General features: G+C 46.6%; 1 protein-coding gene across 2 annotated transcripts in view; it reads left to right on the top strand.

The window, feature by feature from the left end:
- Window positions 1-1,729: 1,729 nt before the first annotated feature.
- The window catches only part of LOC115399070 (echinoderm microtubule-associated protein-like 6), a 35,199-nt gene continuing 19,428 nt past the window's right edge, over window positions 1,730-17,500 (top strand). For both annotated transcript variants that reach the window (XM_030106245.1, XM_030106244.1), the window contains exons 1-8: window positions 1,730-1,926; window positions 8,062-8,221; window positions 9,729-9,827; window positions 9,949-10,017; window positions 10,409-10,594; window positions 11,611-11,746; window positions 15,075-15,148; window positions 15,793-15,920. In XM_030106245.1, coding sequence (XP_029962105.1) covers window positions 1,730-1,926; window positions 8,062-8,221; window positions 9,729-9,827; window positions 9,949-10,017; window positions 10,409-10,594; window positions 11,611-11,746; window positions 15,075-15,148; window positions 15,793-15,920 — 1,049 coding nt within the window. The remainder of the gene's footprint in view (window positions 1,927-8,061; window positions 8,222-9,728; window positions 9,828-9,948; window positions 10,018-10,408; window positions 10,595-11,610; window positions 11,747-15,074; window positions 15,149-15,792; window positions 15,921-17,500) is intronic.

The following is a 17,500-nucleotide window of genomic DNA, read 5'->3' as shown; positions in this document are numbered from 1 at the left end:
TAATTTTTTTCTTCATAAAAGAGATAAATCTCCTTAGATTGTCTTCATAATCTGTGAAAGTCGTTAGTATGAAAAGTGAAATCCGTCCATCTTCCTGAGGTCAAAGTGTTCTCTTGTTTTTCTTTCTTGTATTAGAAAACTTTTTAAACAAGTATTTTTATCGGTGAGCAGCTCACGTCTGTGCCGCTCTGTCTGTTTTCTGAGTTTGTGTCTTTTCAGCCTTCAGCACCGCGGACAGCGCCTCTCCGCGCGGTGCATGCTGGGATGTGTAGTTTTGACAGCGTCCCGCCTTCTCTCTCAGTTCGGTCACTTTTAATCAAACAACTACATCCCCCGTGGTGCTTTGCGGGCCGCGCGTGCTCGCCGGAGTAGATTGAGCGCGCGACACGCGGCACACTAACAGGAAGTAAGAGGGTTGTCCTTTCACAAGAAAAACATCATTTCAAGAGATTATTTTGAATAGTTTTATAATCATAGCTGGTTATAAATAATCTTTTAATGTATGGGCGCCATTTTATAAAGCGTGTTTTATTATTTTGACTTTAAAATGTGAATTTAAATTAAAAACTGAACACATGAGAGTTTAAACTTGAAAAAAATGAGAGAAGTTTGTGAAATAAGAGGTGTGTGTGTGTGTTTTTCGTTCTCTCTCCTGTGTGTGTGTGTGTGTGTGTGTGTGTGTGTGTGTGTGTGTGTGTGTGTGATTTTTTTTACACCTCTTTTAGAATTAATTCAAAATTGATAGCTGTTTGTTATTTTTGTCCATTTCTTCATTCTTTTATTTATTTCGCTAATAACAATACATTTCTGTTTATTTTTGGGCCCTTATTTTTGAGAGCGGGACCGGAAGTCGCGCGTGACGCGTGCCTGCGCGCCTCTTGACGTCTCCTGCTGTCAGAGCGGAGTCTGTGGAGGAAGCGTCCTGAGCTCGCGGAGGTCTGGAGCGTCTGAGAGCGTCTGAAGCGGCTCGTGCAGCGGGGACCCGCCGCGCGCCGCCGCCGCCCCGCCGCCGCTCCTCCTCGCGCGGACCCGGTCTGCGGGACCGGAGCCTCCCGGTGGGAAGACGCTGCTTTCTGCTGGACGCCGTGGGTTTTTGTGAATGAGCCGCACCGGGCGGGGACGCGGCGGGAGAAGCGGTCCGGATTATCGTGATGGGGGATTACATATTCCACGAGTGAAATCCAGCATCAGTTGCTGTTTTTTTTTTTTTTTTTTCCATTTATTCTCCAGAAGATGTGCTCTTTGTTTTATTTTGAGGAAATACTGAGAAGTCTGCAGATGTGTGGAGAAAGTGGAGGATAAAACCTCCCAGAAGATCCAAACTCAGAAGATGAGATGATTCCTCTGCTGGATTAGAAGCCAAAACGCCACAAACACACAGAGCAGAAGGGAAAAGAGACAGCTTCTCCGTTTTCCCCGTAACAGAAAGTGTAATAGATTACTTCTCTGACACCAGATGGAGCAAAATGACTCAATCTGGAATGAAGAAGAAGCTTCAATCTGCTCAGATTAACTCACTTTTACTTTTATTAATCTGCTGTAAAATAAATGAAGCTCTTTTTTTAATTTAATGATGAAGAATCGATAAAAATCAAATTGCTGGGGATTTGAGTAATACAGGCAAAAAAAAAAAAAAACTAAAACTAAAAACAGCTGGATTATAGTCTTGGGGGAGGTTCCAGCAGAAGGTTCCAGCAGGAGTTCCTGGAGACCCGGCAGATGAGTGAGCATGTCGGAGCGGAGCGCCCCGGGCTGCCGGCTCAGGCTGGACTGGGTCTACGGGTACCGGGGCCACCAGTGCCGGAACAACCTGTACTACACCGCCGGCAAGGAGCTGGTGTACTTCGTGGCCGGAGTCGGGGTCGTTTACAACACCCGGGAGCACAGCCAGAGGTTCTACCTGGGCCACGACGACGACATCATCAGGTGAGCCCGGGCGTGGGCGTGTGTGTGTGTGTGTGTGTGTGTGTGTGTGTGTGTGTGTGTGTGTGTGTGTGTGTGTGTGTGTATCATCATGTCTTTCAAATGGTGCCCAATCACAAAATATGTTTTTTGTGAGGTTAATTAACTTGAAGCATCTTCCTCCTCTAACATCCAGATTTAGAGCATCTTCCTCCTCTAACATCCAGATTTAGAGCATCTTCCTCCTCTAACATCCAGATTTAGAGCATCTTCCTCCTCTAACATCCAGATTTAGAGCATCTTCCTCCTCTAACATCCAGATTTAGAGCATCTTCCTCCTCTCCAGCGCAGCGTCTCGCCTCCTTCGGTAAAACAGTTTGTGACTCAGGAGGAATTTAATCTGACCTGCAGAGAGAACTCGTAGACTTTAGGATTCTGAGTGTGGAAAAATGAGAGCAAATCAGAGTGAATGGAGGACACACACACACACACACACACACACACACACACACACACACACACCTGGTGTGTCCAGTGAGTCATCCCAGCAGCAGGGCAGACCCTCAGGAGCCTTCATTCCTCCACATTTGGAGTTGTAGTTTAATCAGAATGATGATGATGATGATGATGAAGGTTGGACTTCGTCTTCACCGTCGGGCTGCTCTCTCACCCACTGCTCCACCGCGCCCCTTAACGTTCACTCCTCAGATCTGACCCAGGATCCAGTCCTGAATCATCTTCTGTCCTCCTGAGTCCATCTGGTCTCGGTTTGGAGGAGGAGGATATGGAACCCCTGCAGCAGGTCCTGGACCCTCCTCTGGGTCTGGAGAACCCCTGCAGCAGGTCCTGGACCCTCCTCTGGGTCTGGAGAACCCCTGCAGCAGGTCCTGGACCCTCCTCTGGGTCTGGAGAACCCCTGCAGCAGGTCCTGGACCCTCCTGGTTCTCCTCCCAGATGACTCTCCCTGGTGAACCTCTGACGGAGACCAGCAGGAGGCGTCCTGAGAGCCTCCACCCTGCAGAGGAGGCTCATCTCAGCCTCCATCCCTCTGAGGAAGACCTCAGGTACCTGAACTCATCCACCTGGAGAGACCTGGTCTCCGTGGACTCAGCCTTGGAGGATCTGGTCCCGTGGAGCTGGAGGTCTTCAGAAGCCTGGTGCTGGTCTGGACCGGCTGGAGGATTCTGACTGGACTCATTCTGTTCGATGGATCAGTTCACTAACCGGTAACCAGCTAACCAGGAGGATCCTGAACTCTGACCAGCGGACAGATCTGTCTTTTCAGTGTGTGTGTGTGTGTGTGTGTGTGTGTGTGTGTGTGTTCATCCATCAGTGCACATCCTTCCTCCTTTCTTCTTCCTTTTCTCTCTCCTGTCCCACTTCCTGTTTGTCGCCTGAAGGGCCCCCCCCCCCCCCCCCCCCCCCCCATCATTATGTCGCTGGTGCAGTTTTAATGGTTTTCATGCTCGACTGAGTAAAACCAGCCAAGAGAAACAGAGAGGATGGAGAGGATGGCCTGACGTCTGATTTATTCCTTTTTAGCAGAAAACTCCTTCAGCTCATGAGAACAGAAACACTTCATTCATCGCAGAGGAAAAGTTTTTATCTCAGTGTGGAATTTAGAAGTTAGCGTGTCGGCGCGGCGCGGTGCGGCAGTGGGCTTCAACCCGAGCAGCGCTGCGGTGTGAGGCTGTGAGAGGGACGTTAGTTCTGCTTGATGTTTCAGCTTCATGCTTCTGTTACCAGCGCGCCCAGAGGGCTAATGCTAACGCTAACGCTAACGCTAATACTAAAGCTAGCAGCTACAGGCTCATCAGCATCACTACACACTCATCCAACCAGCAGGATCACCGCAGGCCTGCTGAGGGTGTGTGTGTTTGTGTGCGTTCATACATAAAACTTTTCTCATGTCCAGATTGAGGCACAAAGTAATGAGCAGCTTCAAAAAATGACAATATTTATTTAATTCATAAAATCTATGGACCAAAATATGAAACGGCTGCGACGAGACACACCGACGTCACATGACTTTTAACAATGAGAAGAAAATTAAACAAACTGAATCGTGAAGCAGAGACACCCAGCCAATACAAATACACAATTAGGACAACAACAGCAAAAAACAAGAAGTGCAACACAATATAGTCAAGAATAAAAAAGGAATTCCTGACAGTATCCAAAATAAGAATGGAATGGAAAGGAATGAAATGCTATTTTATTGTCATTGCAACAAGTTACAGAAGTTACAAATTACAATGAAATCACTGGGGTTTAAAGACGCCCAGGCAGACCCCCAGAATCTATGATTAAAGGAACTCCTAATGACAACACACAGAAAAAGACAAACAAAAACAGACAAAATAACAACAACTGATCCAAAAGAAGCTCAAACCTTCAGTCGGGGGTGGAAAAGTATTTTAAAGAAAACTGCAAACTGCAGCAGATTTTACAAACTTCACTGACGGTCCTATGACAGGTGGCAGAATGTCCGAGCCGTCCCTGAACGCATTGCTGGCCAATACCAAGAGTTATTGGCGGTGAGCTAAGCTGCTAACAAAGACAACAACGCAACGCATCAACAGGAATGACGAAAACAACAAATGAATCACCCAATGACAACAAAACAATGATGACAAAACAATAACAAGAATAATGACAACAAAACAACACTGCTACCCCACAGGGAGTGATGGATGCAATACACACACACACACACACACACACACACACACACACACACACACACACACACACACACGCACACACCCTCAGGAGGCCTGCGGTGATCCTGCTGGTTGGATTAGTGTGTATTGATGCTGATGAGCCTGTAGCTTTAGTGTTAGCGTTAGCATTAGCCCTCTGGGCGCTCTGGTAACAGAAGCATGAAGCTGAAGCATCAAGCAGAACTAACATCCCTCTAACAGCCTCACACCACAGCTCTGCTTGGGTTTAAATCCACTGCCGCACTGCGCCGACACACACTGTACACACACATCAAACAGCAAGAACATTCAGTGAAAAAATGTAGGGAACCAAGAAGAGATCCCTGTGGAACGCCCAGAGTTTATATCTGTAGAGGGCAGTGGTGGAAGTCACTGCGTGAAAATACACTGCGTTTCCATTTTTAGTTACCATTAATCTAACTAATTACTTTTGCCAGAGTTACAACACCGTTACCGTTACTAACAGTTATATAAGGCAGGGTTCGGTTTCCGTAATTCACCAGTCAGCTGGTTTTCCCTCTGCTGGAGTCCAACTGAGCATCACGTTTGTGTACGGAAAGAAGGAATCAGATTGGTGCAAAGTGCATCATGTGACATGACAGAGATACCGCCATGGAGCCCTGGTCAACAGAGCAGATAGAGATACAGTCATAGAGCCCTGGTCATTCAAAGGCAGGCTTATAAATGAATGTACTGTCATCTATTGATATACCGTATTTTCGGCACTATAAGGCTCACTGGATTAATAGGCGCACAGTCAATGAATGGTTTTTATAAAAAAAAAAAAAATTCATACATGGGGTGCACCACATTTTAAGGTGCATAGGATGTATAGAATAGTATGAGAGAAATACATATTGGCAGTCTCGGTGGTTACATTCTCGGTTGAAATGTGTGAGTAAAGCGACATATCAGAGCCAGTCTGACTGCGGATCGCTCCTCTTCACGGATGTGCAGCTCAGAGCGGCCACGACTGGTCGAACTCGCTCGGTCACCGGGGTTCAGCCAGCTGCCGTCTCCTGAGTGAAGTGCTCCACCGACAGCTCAGCCGCTCCCGGCGTCCCGGCGGTGGGCTGCCGGGCGGGGGCCGGCCGTTCTCGGAGTCGCAGCGTGCAGGCTGCCGCCCGGCGTCCAGCCACTCCCCACGTCGGCCGGCTGTGCAGCCGCGTGCCGTTCTGTTTAAACTAGCTAGCTTAGCAGCTTAGCAAGCAGAGGTTGTTTGCGCATATGATCAGGGTGATTACCATAATGCCCGCAAAAAGGCACATCGAATTATAAGGCGCTCTGTTGGATTTTGAGAAAATTACAGGCTTTTACATGCGCCTTATACTGCGTAAAATACGGCAAATCTATTGTGTTTTATTATTCTTTTACAAATACTAGAAATGCTATCAATAGTTAAAAATGAAATTTGATTGATCTCTTGTCTCATATTATCACACAGCTGCATTTCAGGAGCTACAGTCACAGCTACAGCCACAGTTACAGTCACAGCTACAGTCACAGCTACAGCCACAGAAACAGCCACAGCTACAGCCACAGTCACAGCTACAGTCACAGTTACAGTCACAGCTACAGTCACAGAAACAGCCACAGCTACAGTCACGGCTACAGCCACAGCTATAGCCACAGTAACAGTCACAGCAACAGTCACAGCCACAGCTACAGCCATGGTCACAGCTACAATCACATTTACAGTCACAGCTACAGTCACAGCTAGTCACAGCTACAGTCACAATCACAGCCTACAGTCATAGCTACATCCACAGCAACAGTCACAGCTACAGCTACAGTCACAGCTACAGTTACAGCCACAGTCATAGCAATAGTCACAGCAACAGTCACAGCTACAGCTACAGTCACAGCAACAGTCACAGCTGCAGTCACAGCCACAATCCCAGCTACAGTCACAGCTACAGCCATAGTCACAGCTACAATCACAGCTACAGCCACAGCTATAGTCACAGCTACAGTCACAGCGACAGCCACAGTTACAGTCACAGCTACAATCACAGTTACAGTCACAGCTACAGTCACAGCGACAGTCACAGTTACAGTCACAGCTACAATCACAGTTACAGTCACAGCTACAGCCACAATCACAGTCACAGCTACAGCTACAGTCACAGCTACAACTACAGTCACAGTCACACGGCTACGGCCACAGTCACAGCTACAGCGACAGTCACAGCTGCTGTCACTACTACAGCCTACAGTCATAGCTACATCCACAGCAACAGTCACAGCTACAGCTTTAGTTACAGCTACAGTTAAAGCCACAGTCATAGTTACAGTGGGGAAACAACAACTTTTTCCTGACATGCTGATGTTGAAAATATGCCAAAATGAAAGCTGAAAAGGTGTGTGTGTGTGTGTGTGTGTGTGTGTGTGTGTGTGTGTGTGTGTGTGTGTGTGTGTGTGTGTGTGTGTGTGTGTGTGTGTGTGTGTGTGTGTGTGTGTGTGTGTGTGTGTGTGTGTGTGTGTGTGTGTGTGTGTGTGTTATTTGACCTTGACTCGTAGATGTTGTACTCATATTCCAACCTCTGGTGCCCTTGGCAATGTGGTCGTCATGGGAACCTCATCAGGTAGCAACCGGATTGGCTGTGGAGGTTTTGTGTGTCGTGCATGTGTGTGTGTGTGTGTGTGTGTGTGTGTGTGTGTGTGTGTGTGTGTGTGTGTGTGTGTGAGAGAGAGAGAGATCAATATGTCTTCATGGCTCACACACCTGTTTCTATTTCTGTCCCTATTGCGGCTTCTTTTTTCACACACACACACACACACACACACACACACACACACACACACACACACACACACACACACACCTGCTAGCGATGCCATGCAGCAGTGTATTTTTAGCTGTGTCTTGGTGACCCTCAGAATCAGATGAGTGATGAAAGAAGTTTATTTCCAGGAGGAATGCTTCTGTTGTTCTTCAAAAGTTATTTTAGGAAGCTTCAAGCATTAAAATATCTGAATTGTTTTCTCCTCTTTTCTTTCCAACAGAAGCATCGACAAATATATTAAGATCATTTATGTACAACCTCCTAAAACTCAGTTCTCTCTTGAATTCACTCCGAGTGCCGAGATGCCCCCCCGACCTTCTATTCACTTCCGTTCATTTTGAGGTGGGAATTTTTGGGTGAAACCTTGACTTTGTCACCTTGTACCTCAGAAATAAGAGGTCGCTCTGAGAGGTCACGGGATCACAGAGATGTAACCGGACGTCAGGATCTGCAGGACGAACGAAAATTTGTTCCTCAGAGTTGCTTTGGTTTTCATTAAGACTTGTTGGAGCCGTTCGTCTCCAGCAGTCTGATGGCTTCCATTGACTGGACCTGTTGATTCACACCTATTAAACCTGTGCCCCCCCCCCCCCCCCCCCCCCAACCCCACCCCCCACCCCACCCCACCCCACCCCACCCCCACACCCCAGCTTGGCGCTGCACCCGGAGCGCTCCCTGGTGGCCACCGGTCAGGTGGGGAAGGATCCGTACGTGTGTGTGTGGGACACCTTCACCGTCCAGACTGTGTCTCTGCTGCGTGACGGACACACACACGGCATCGCCTGTCTGGCTTTCAGTGCAGACGGACAGGTGAGGCACACACACACGCACGCACGCACGCACACACACACACACACACACACACACACACACACACACACACACACACACACACACACACACACACACACACACAAGTAGAATGAAGCAGCTTTGGCATTATCTGACAGTAAATGTCTTTCTTTAAGTCACATTAGCATTAGCATGTTGACACTGTTAAAAGTGTGTTAGCTTAACTAGATAAGATGTTTCCTGCATGTTTGGAGCTGATAATCATAAAGCTATTGTTAGCATTAGCATGATCAGCCAAAGACATGCTTGTCTTTTGCTTTACTCAGCCAGATAGCTGTTAGCTTAGCATTAGCATTTTCCATTGCAGTCATAAAAGAGGGGCTCTGTTACTTTTTCGAAGCCGTCCCACTGTACGTAGCATTAGCATGATCTTGTGTCCACAGTACCGGTGACTGAGCTCCAGCAGCTCCAGGTTATTTCACCACACAGATATGTGTTTGAATGCAGCGTTGGTCAAATAAATCCTCAAATACCTAAAAACCTGCTGCAGTTCGCAGTGAGATTCCCTCTCTGCTGCGTGAACACACGCAAGTGTGAGTTTTGTTTGCTGCCCGACTCGGTAATTCATCAGTGGCACGTTTGATTTATTCTGGAGCAGATTTATGATTATTTTATTGATTGTGGGCCGTTTTTGATTTACCTCCAGTAGTTGAGTCATGAGCCAGAAGAAGAGAAGGCATGACTCAGCAGCAGCAGCAGCGAAGGACCCGATGCTGATTCATCCAAAGGAAGTCCAACAAACAAACAGCAGGGATCACTTCTGTAAACTACTTTATACTCATCTACTGATTACTTTCACTCAGTTGCAGCTAGTTGGTGGACTTGTTGGCTTCATGGTGCCTTTAGTTTCTTCATTTGTATTTTTGCGTTCTTGTTTTCAGGCACGTAGTTTTTTTGCAACATACCTCTGACATGTTCTAATGGCGTTCCACTGTTTGCTTCCATCGACTCTTTTCTTGTGTTTTCATCACAAATTTCACCTGACGTGATATTTCTCTTCGAAAAACGTTGCCGTATAAACGTGAAACTTTCCTGAAACAAAACTGCCAAGACGCTGCATTTCCACCTGAAGCGTTTTCATGTAAACGGAGTCCAGGTGGTCACTTCTGCTCACTTCTGGTCTCTTTGTGGTCACTTGGTGGACGTCGCCAGTGTTTGCCTGGCATTAGCATTAGCATCAGCATTAGCTTAATCACAGTCAATGGTTCTGAAGAAAGAGGAGCTCTATTGCTAATTTACTAAACTTCTATTTACTGAAGGAGAAACCTGATTTATCCTGAACTAACTCAACTTCAACCAACTGTAAACTAACAATAGCATTAGCAACCTTGAGTGTTAGCTTACCTTCAGTCTCTCTCTCTCTCTCTCTCTCTCTCTCTCTCTCTCTCTCTCTCTCTCTCTCTCTCTCTCTCTCTCTCTCTCTCTCTCTCTCTCTCTCTCTCTCCCTCCCTCCCTCTCTCTGTAGCGTTTGGCCTCGGTCGGCCTTGATGCCAAGAACACAGTGTGTATCTGGGAATGGAAGCGAGGGAAGATCTTGGCTACAGCCACCGGACACTCAGACCGGGTGAGGAGTGTGTGTGTGTGTGTGTGTGTGTGTGTGTGTTAACGGGTGAAGATGTGCTGAATTTAAAGTCTTTCTGTGTTTGTGTTGTTGGTGTGACGTGTGGTTCTCCTCTGCGGTCCAGATCTTCGACGTGTGCTGGGATCCGTTCCAGCAGAACCGCCTGGTGAGCTGCGGAGTCAAACACATCAAGGTAACGCTCCGTCTCAGAACCAGGCGACGGAACGTCCTCCAGCAGCGCTTCAGCCGTAGTAGAAGGCAGAAAATGAATTCAAACTTCAAAGCAAAGAAGTGTCTTTCCAAAAGAGAAAATAAATCAGATGATTCACTGCAGGATAACTTCAGAGCAGAGCAGACATGAAATATACAAACATTTCAGTGCAGTGAAAGTCCTGACTTTAAATGTCCTCAGTGTTTGAGAGAGAAAAGTTTTTTCTCCTTTAGTGGAAAATGTATCGCTCAGTTAAAAACCAGCCAGTGAACTGATTTCGTCAGACCGAGTCTTCCTCCGATGAGGACGTGTCGTCCAGATTGTCTGCCCGTTTCAAAGTCCCGGTGAGAACAGGACCTCCTCCTCCCCTCAGTTCTGGTCCCTGTGTGGAAACGCTCTGACTCCGAAGCGAGGGATCTTCGGGAAGACGGGCGACCTGCAGACCATCCTCTGCGTCGCCGCCGCCAAAGACGACGTCACGTACTCGGGCGCCCTCAACGGGGACATTTACGTCTGGAAGGGACTAAACCTGATCCGGACCGTTCAGTCTGCCCACGGGGTGAGTTTCATATCCACAAGTCCTCAAGGTCCTGCAGGGTCCTAGCAGGTCTCTCAAGGTTCTACGTGGTCCTACAGGTTCCACCAGGGCCTGCTGGGTCCTGCAGGTTTCTCAAAGGTTTGTTGGGCCCTGAAAGTCTCTCAAGGACCTGCTCAGTTCCTCAGGATCCCATAGGTGTCACAGTGCCATGTAGTGTCCTGCAAATCTCTCAAGGGTCTGCATGGTCCTTCAGAGTCCCACAGATTCTTCAAGGCTATGTAGGGTCCCGCATGTCTCTCAAGGTTCTAGTCCTATAAGTCTGTCAAGATTCTCCAGGGTCCTGCAGGTCCCTCAAGGTCCTGTATGGTTCTATAGCTTCCACAGGGTCTCTCAAAATCCTGTAGTGTCCTGAAGGTCTCCTAGGGTCTTTCAGGTCTCTAAAGGCCCTGCTTGATCCTACAGGCTCCACAAGGTCTCTCAAGGCTCTGTAGGGTCTTACGGGTCTCCCAAGGTCTTTCAGGTTTCCACCTGTCCCTCAAGGTCCCACAGGGTCCTGCAGGCTTCTCAAAAACCTGTAGTTCCTTGCAGGATTCTCAAGGTCCTGCAGGTCTCTGAAGGTCCCTTAAGGTCTTTGAAGGACCAGCAAGGTCCTTCATGATCCTTCAGGGTCCCACAGGTTCCTCATGGTCCTGCTGGGTTTTGCAGGGTCCTGCAGATTACAAAGGTCTTGCATGGTCCCACAGGTCCATCATGGTCCCGCAGGTCCATCATGGTCCCTCAGGTCCGAGAATCCAAACCACTGAAAAAAATGGACTTAAAATAAAAAAAATATCAGGAAGAAAATCATTTGTTTTTTTAAAAAGGAACATTTTCAACAATAGAAATTATATTAAAAGTCCAAATGTGAGAATTCAAACTGAGAGTGTTTCTCTCTTCACATCTGTTGAATATCTGTGAACTCTTTTTGTGTGTGTGTGTGTGTGTGTGTGTGTGTGTGTGTGTGTGTGTGTGTGTGTGTGTGTGTGTGTGTGTGTTAGGCTGGTATCTTCAGCATGTACTCCTGTGATGAAGGTTTCGCTACAGGAGGCAGAGACGGCTGCATCCGGCTCTGGGACGTCGACTTCAAACCCATCACCAAGATCGACCTGCGGGAGGGCGAGCAGGGGTACAAAGGTAGAACAACACACACACGCACACGCACACAGACACACACTCTCACACACACACACACACGGACTACAGAAGTCATGTTTTCATTGTCTACTTGAGACTAAACTTGAGCGTTTCCCCAAAGTATCTTTTTCATCCATTTCCATGGTGATGGAATCTGAGCGTTTCTAGAAAGTATATTTCTCACCCGTTTCCGTGGTGACAGAGTATGAGCTTCTCCAGAACGTGTTTTTTTCACCCATTTTCACACAGAGTTTTTTTTTTTTTTTTTATGAAAAGTACTTTAAAAGTTTGAATGATAGATTGATGATGATCGACTCAGATTTTTCGAGAAAGTATCTTTTTCACCCGTTTCCATGGTGATGGAGTCTGATGCTTCCATAAAGTATCTTTTTCACCCGTTTCCATGGTGATGGAGTCTGAATGTCTCCAGAAAGAATCATTTTGCCCTGTTTAGTTCCAGCTACATGTGACTGGAGAGTTTATAAAAACAAATCCTGAAGCCCTGACGCTGTCAGCCTTCGTTCAGCCCACTCATTCTGCTCTTCATCCTCCTCTGACTGCTGCACAGAAAGCTTTTTTAACCAGCTCTTCTCAGTTGAAGGTTGTCTCCTTCAGAGCATCTGTCCTACCTTCAGATATCTCTGGGCAAAAAGAAAGAGAAACGTTGTTTAGTGGAGATAAAACCTGTCTGTCTGCTGAATGTGTGGACCCACAGCGTCCGGACGGGGTTTGGAGAAACACCGCAGAAACACAGAGGAAGACTCTGTGGCAGTATCAGCTCATCCTCATGTTTGATGCTCCTGATTTAAAGTCTTAGGTTTCTATATTTGGATGTCCTGATGACTCAATGAAAAAAAAAGTGTCATTAGTTAGCGACTCTGTAAAAAATAATCACAATTAATAAATAAGAGTTGAGGACTGAAAGGAACTGAGAACCAAGTCAGTCGGTATGTTTGATGAAATCCATTAGAATTCAAGCCGTCTCCCCTCAGAACTCTCTTCCTCTCGGGTTCCTGCTCTGTATGCAGTGGAGATGATGTGAAGTTGAGCTTTTAGAAGCTTCCGGAGCTTCAGAGGAGAGCGACGTGTTTCCTCTCTGAACTTTTTCCCCTCTGGGGAGTTCAGAATTCAGAGGCGAGGTTTGAAGGTGAGCCTTCCTCTGCTGCTGTCAGGGTGATGTTATCTCTGCGCAGGTGACAGAAATCACCCCTCCGTCTGCCTCTGAACTTATTTTAGGTCTTATTTCATCTGGCGAATGTGCAGAGATGAGTTCCTGTCGGAAGCAGCGTGACGTGCTGGGTGGAGGAGGCGGTGACAGCAGACGAGCTCTGATGTGATGTGAGGGTGGAGGAGACTGACGGTTCGTCTGATTCTCACAGCGCTGAACCAGTTACAAGAAAAGTTTCACTTCCATGAACCCACTTTCTACAAACACCCTAACCAAAGAGACACTAGCTTCAGATCCAGTGGCAGCTGGTGGTGAATGTTTAAGGTGGGGCGCTTCGTCATTCTTCAGTTTCAGTGCATTTATAAACCAGATGGCGATGAGCGACCTGAAACTCACTGAGTGGCAGCCATCGAACGGCGCTGCATGGTTTGGTTTAATTTCATGTCATCCCGCCTCCTCGGAGCGATGTCTCAGACATCCCAAGCTGTTTTTCTGCTCTGTTATTGCAGTTTATTTATAGAAAAGGAAGCACAAGCATTGTTAATTTATTAGGGTCCGAGCCCAAAGTACGTCACACACCGTAGAGTGCGTAGGACCCCATGGACCCTCTGTAAATAAAAACTGCAATTTTAAGGGTCTTATGCTGAATGAAAACTCACCAAAGTTGGCAGAAAAATCAGACCTGGCTGAAAATTTCCTAATTCATTGGCGTCTGACGTGGGCAGGGCAAAATGGCTCCACAGCGCCACCTAGACATGCTAAAAAATCCCGAAAAATCAGTGGTTTGACCCAGGACAGTGAAATTGGGTAGGCATATAGAGCATGTCAACATGTTCCGATTTGAATCTGGATCTTTTTGGTCAGTTCAGTGGGAAAACTGATATTTTGAGTTGAATTTGGAAATTTGCCAAAACAATGCCAAAATTAGGCATTGGTCTTTCTTTAACTCAGCTGAGATATTCTTCATTTTGGTTGGTTGCATATGCGCTGGTTGTCTGGTTTTGAGCTGATTAGTTTCCCATTGGTTTGCTGGCTTAGTTCTTTTCTTTTCGGATGCATGGTTGATTGATTGCTTTGTTGGTTGGCTGCCTTGTTGAATTATGTGGTTGGTTGGCTGGTTGGTTGGTTTGTTGTATTATGTAGTTTGTGGATGGTTGTCTGACTGATTGGGTTATGTGGTTTTTGCTTGGTTGGTTGGTTGGATGATTGGTTGGTTGGTGGCATTATGTGGTTTTTGGTTTTTTGGTTGAGTTGTGAGGTCGAGTTTTGTAGTTTTTGCTTGGTTGGTTGGGTTATGAGACTTTTAGTTGGTTGAGGTATGTGGTTTTTGGTTGGTTGAGTTGTGTGGTTTTGGTTGGTTGGTTGATTGTATTATGTAGTTTTGGTTGGTTGTTTGGTTGGGTTATTTGGCTTTTAGTTGATTGGTTGGTTGCATTATGCATTTTTTGTTTGGTTGGTTGGTTTGCTTGTTAAGTTATTTGGTTTTTGGTTGATTGATTGGGTTATGACACTTTTAGTTGGTTGGTTGGTTGTTTGGTTGGTTGAGTTGTGTGGTTTTTAGTTGGCTGGTTGGTCATTTTGTGGGTTGGTTGTTTTGGTGTGATTGAGATTTTACAGAGTTTGGTAGTTAGTTTTTTTTTGCTGATTTTGATCGTTGCTCTTTGACTTGCTGGTTGGTTTGTAACTTTTTCATTTTTTAGTTTCTTATTAGTTGTTTGGTTAATTTGGTTAATAATCAATTTCTGGTGGGTCGTGTTTTGACGGTGTCAATGTACCAAACTTGCATGCTTGTTTGTTCAGTCTCTAAAACACATTCAGCAGTTTAAATGTTTCACTGACTGTGTGAGAAGAGCTTCAGCTGTGAATCACTGCTGGTAGGAGTTGGTGTGAATAATTGTTTGAGTTGCAGCTTGTTAAACTAAAAATACACTGAGAACTGAAACATTAATGTGGAAAAAGCAGCAGGCTTCTACTGATTATGGCCGTGGAGCTGCCGAGTTTCACATTATTTTCTCATTAACAGTGGGAGCAGGTCCAGTCGCAAACTCCTCTGGATCAGTAATCACCCGCGGTTTACCTTTCATCTTTTTATAGTCATCAGCTAATTATCCGTCTGACTCTTTTTAACTTGTGATTTGATCTAATTTCCCTCCTCCACAGGTCTGTCCATTCGCAGCGTCTGCTGGCGAGCTGACCGGATCTTGGCAGGGACGCAGGACAGTGAGATCTTTGAGGTGAGGAAGTTGTCGATGGAGGTGGAAATGACCGATTATTTTGGTTCAGTGGATGCCTCACGATGGATGAGTACGTTCAGTTATGAACAGTATCAGTACAGTATGTAAAGTGGCAGTGAAGCCTCTCCTGTGCATTAGGTGGCAGTAGTGAGCCTCTGGTGTGTCCCTTTAGTGATGCTACAAGAGAGCCGCTAGCTGGTTAGCATGCTAACATCATGCACTTCAGCGCAACACATAGACACAAATGTCATATATATTTTAAAGGAGTGTTTTTGGTTTAAAATTTTTCAGTTTCACATTTACATCTCACGTCAGCAGAACATCTGTGAACCATTTGTTCTCATCCTGCTATCTATGGAACCTCTGCGAGCTCCTCTGGTCTCCTCACATCTGTAGAACATCTGTGAACTCCCCTGTTCTCCTCCTCACATCTGTAGAACATCTGTGAACTCCCCTGTTCTCCTCCTCACATCTGTAGAACATCTGTGAACAGCTCAGTGGAACGTCGGAGGTTCTTGATATGTTCTCTGCTGTTAACCAGGAGGTTAACCCACAGAGTAACGCGGCCGCCTTTGGAGCTGCTGTTTGATTGGTTCTCAGGCCACTTCGTGTCTCATGAACAGCCTGACCGGTTGTGTGTGCAGGTGATGGTGCGGGACCGGGACAAGCCGCTGCTCATCATGCAGGGACACAGCGAGGGCGAGCTCTGGGCGCTGGACGTCCATCCCAAGAAGCCGCTGGCCGTCACCGGCAGCGACGACCGCTCAGTCAGGTCGGTGCTCAGATGGATCACCTGCCGCGGGTTTGATTCCCAGGAGTGAGAGGAGGTCTGTGAGTCTGAGACTCCTCTGAGACCAATTAGTGATGGAAACAGAAGGAGAGAGGCTCAGGGAGGCCAGTCTGCAACAACAACAACAACAACAACAACAACAAAACACAACTAGCACAACACTGATGATACACAATCATTACAACACACTAATACACACGTAACAGAACACACTGGTGATACACAAGAGAAGAGAACCAGTGGGATTTGAACAAGTGGGAATAATGACCCAACCAGACTGAAGCTTAATTACACAGCAGGAGGCCTGGACGATCAAATGCAGCTGGAAACACCTCAGAGACGGAGGAACAGGAAGAACCCCAAACATTAAATACCATGTTACAAATTAGAAACACAAACACATTCCATTAGGAGAAGACAAGGAAGACCGGAACAGCAAACGAAGACTTAGCAAGGAACACCACAGCAGATACCTGGGCTCAAGATAGGAAGACACTGTGAAAAGAGGGTTGGTTGGTTGGTTGGCTGGTTGGTTTACTGGTTGGTTAATCTAATGAGACAACCTGGACTCAATGGGTGCAAACAGTTTCTAATTGGGCATCAATCAGAACAGCTGATCCATTGATTGAATGAGGTAACCCAGACCCTGTGGGTGCAAGCGGTTTCCTTAACCCTGGACTCCTACCATGTAGAACCGGCTCCCAGTTCTCCTTCACTTCTCTCGTTTCTTTCGTGTAATATTTCATATCTCTGTGTCATTGAGCGTTGTTTCTCTTGTAGTCTATGTACTCCCTGTTTATACATGAAATGTATGTCGATACAAGAAAATAAAAATGCACCCGTCTGTCCTATTTCTTTCTCTTTCTGGCCCCTAACCTCAACGAGATTATCGAATATCAGAAAGCCGCCACCTCTGAGCCTGGTTCTGCAAAGGTTTCTTCCTTTCAAAAGGGAGTTTTTCCTTTCCACAGTGGCTTATGCTTTCTCATGTGGATCTGTTGGGTTTTCTCTGTAAAAGTGTCTAGAAATGACTATATTTTAATTGGCATTTTATAAATGAGGCTGAATTGAATTGAATTGAGCTGGTTGGCTGCTGTACTAGCCAATTGGTTGGCTGGTTTACTGGCTGGTTGATTGGTTTGTGGGTGGGTTGGTTGGTTGTTGGTTGGTTGACTTGACTTGACTTGCTGCCTGGCTGGCTGGTTGTTTGGTTGGTTGGATGATTTATTAACTGGTTGGTTGGGTGGTTGGTTGGTTGGTTGGCTGGTTGGTTGGTTGGTTGGTTGACTTCATTTGCCGGCTGGCTGGCTGGCTGGTTGGTTGGTTGGATGGTTGGTTGGTTGGTTGGTTGACTTCATTTGCCGGCTGGCTGGTTGTTTGGTTGGTTGGATGATTTATTACCTGGTTGGCTGGTTGGTTGGTTGGTTGGTTGGTTGGTTTACTGGCTGGTTGGTTGGTTGGTTGGTTGGTTGGTTGGTTGGTTGACTTGACTTGCTGGCTGACTGGCTGATTGGTTGGTTAGATGGTTTACTGGCTGGTTGTTTGGTTGGTTGGTTGGTTGA

The sequence above is a fragment of the Salarias fasciatus genome, chromosome 13 (genome assembly GCF_902148845.1).
Source record: "Salarias fasciatus chromosome 13, fSalaFa1.1, whole genome shotgun sequence".
NCBI classification, from domain to species: domain Eukaryota; kingdom Metazoa; phylum Chordata; class Actinopteri; order Blenniiformes; family Blenniidae; genus Salarias; species Salarias fasciatus.
Note: the sequence above shows the minus strand (reverse complement) of the source record. Positions and strands in the feature narration are given on the sequence as shown.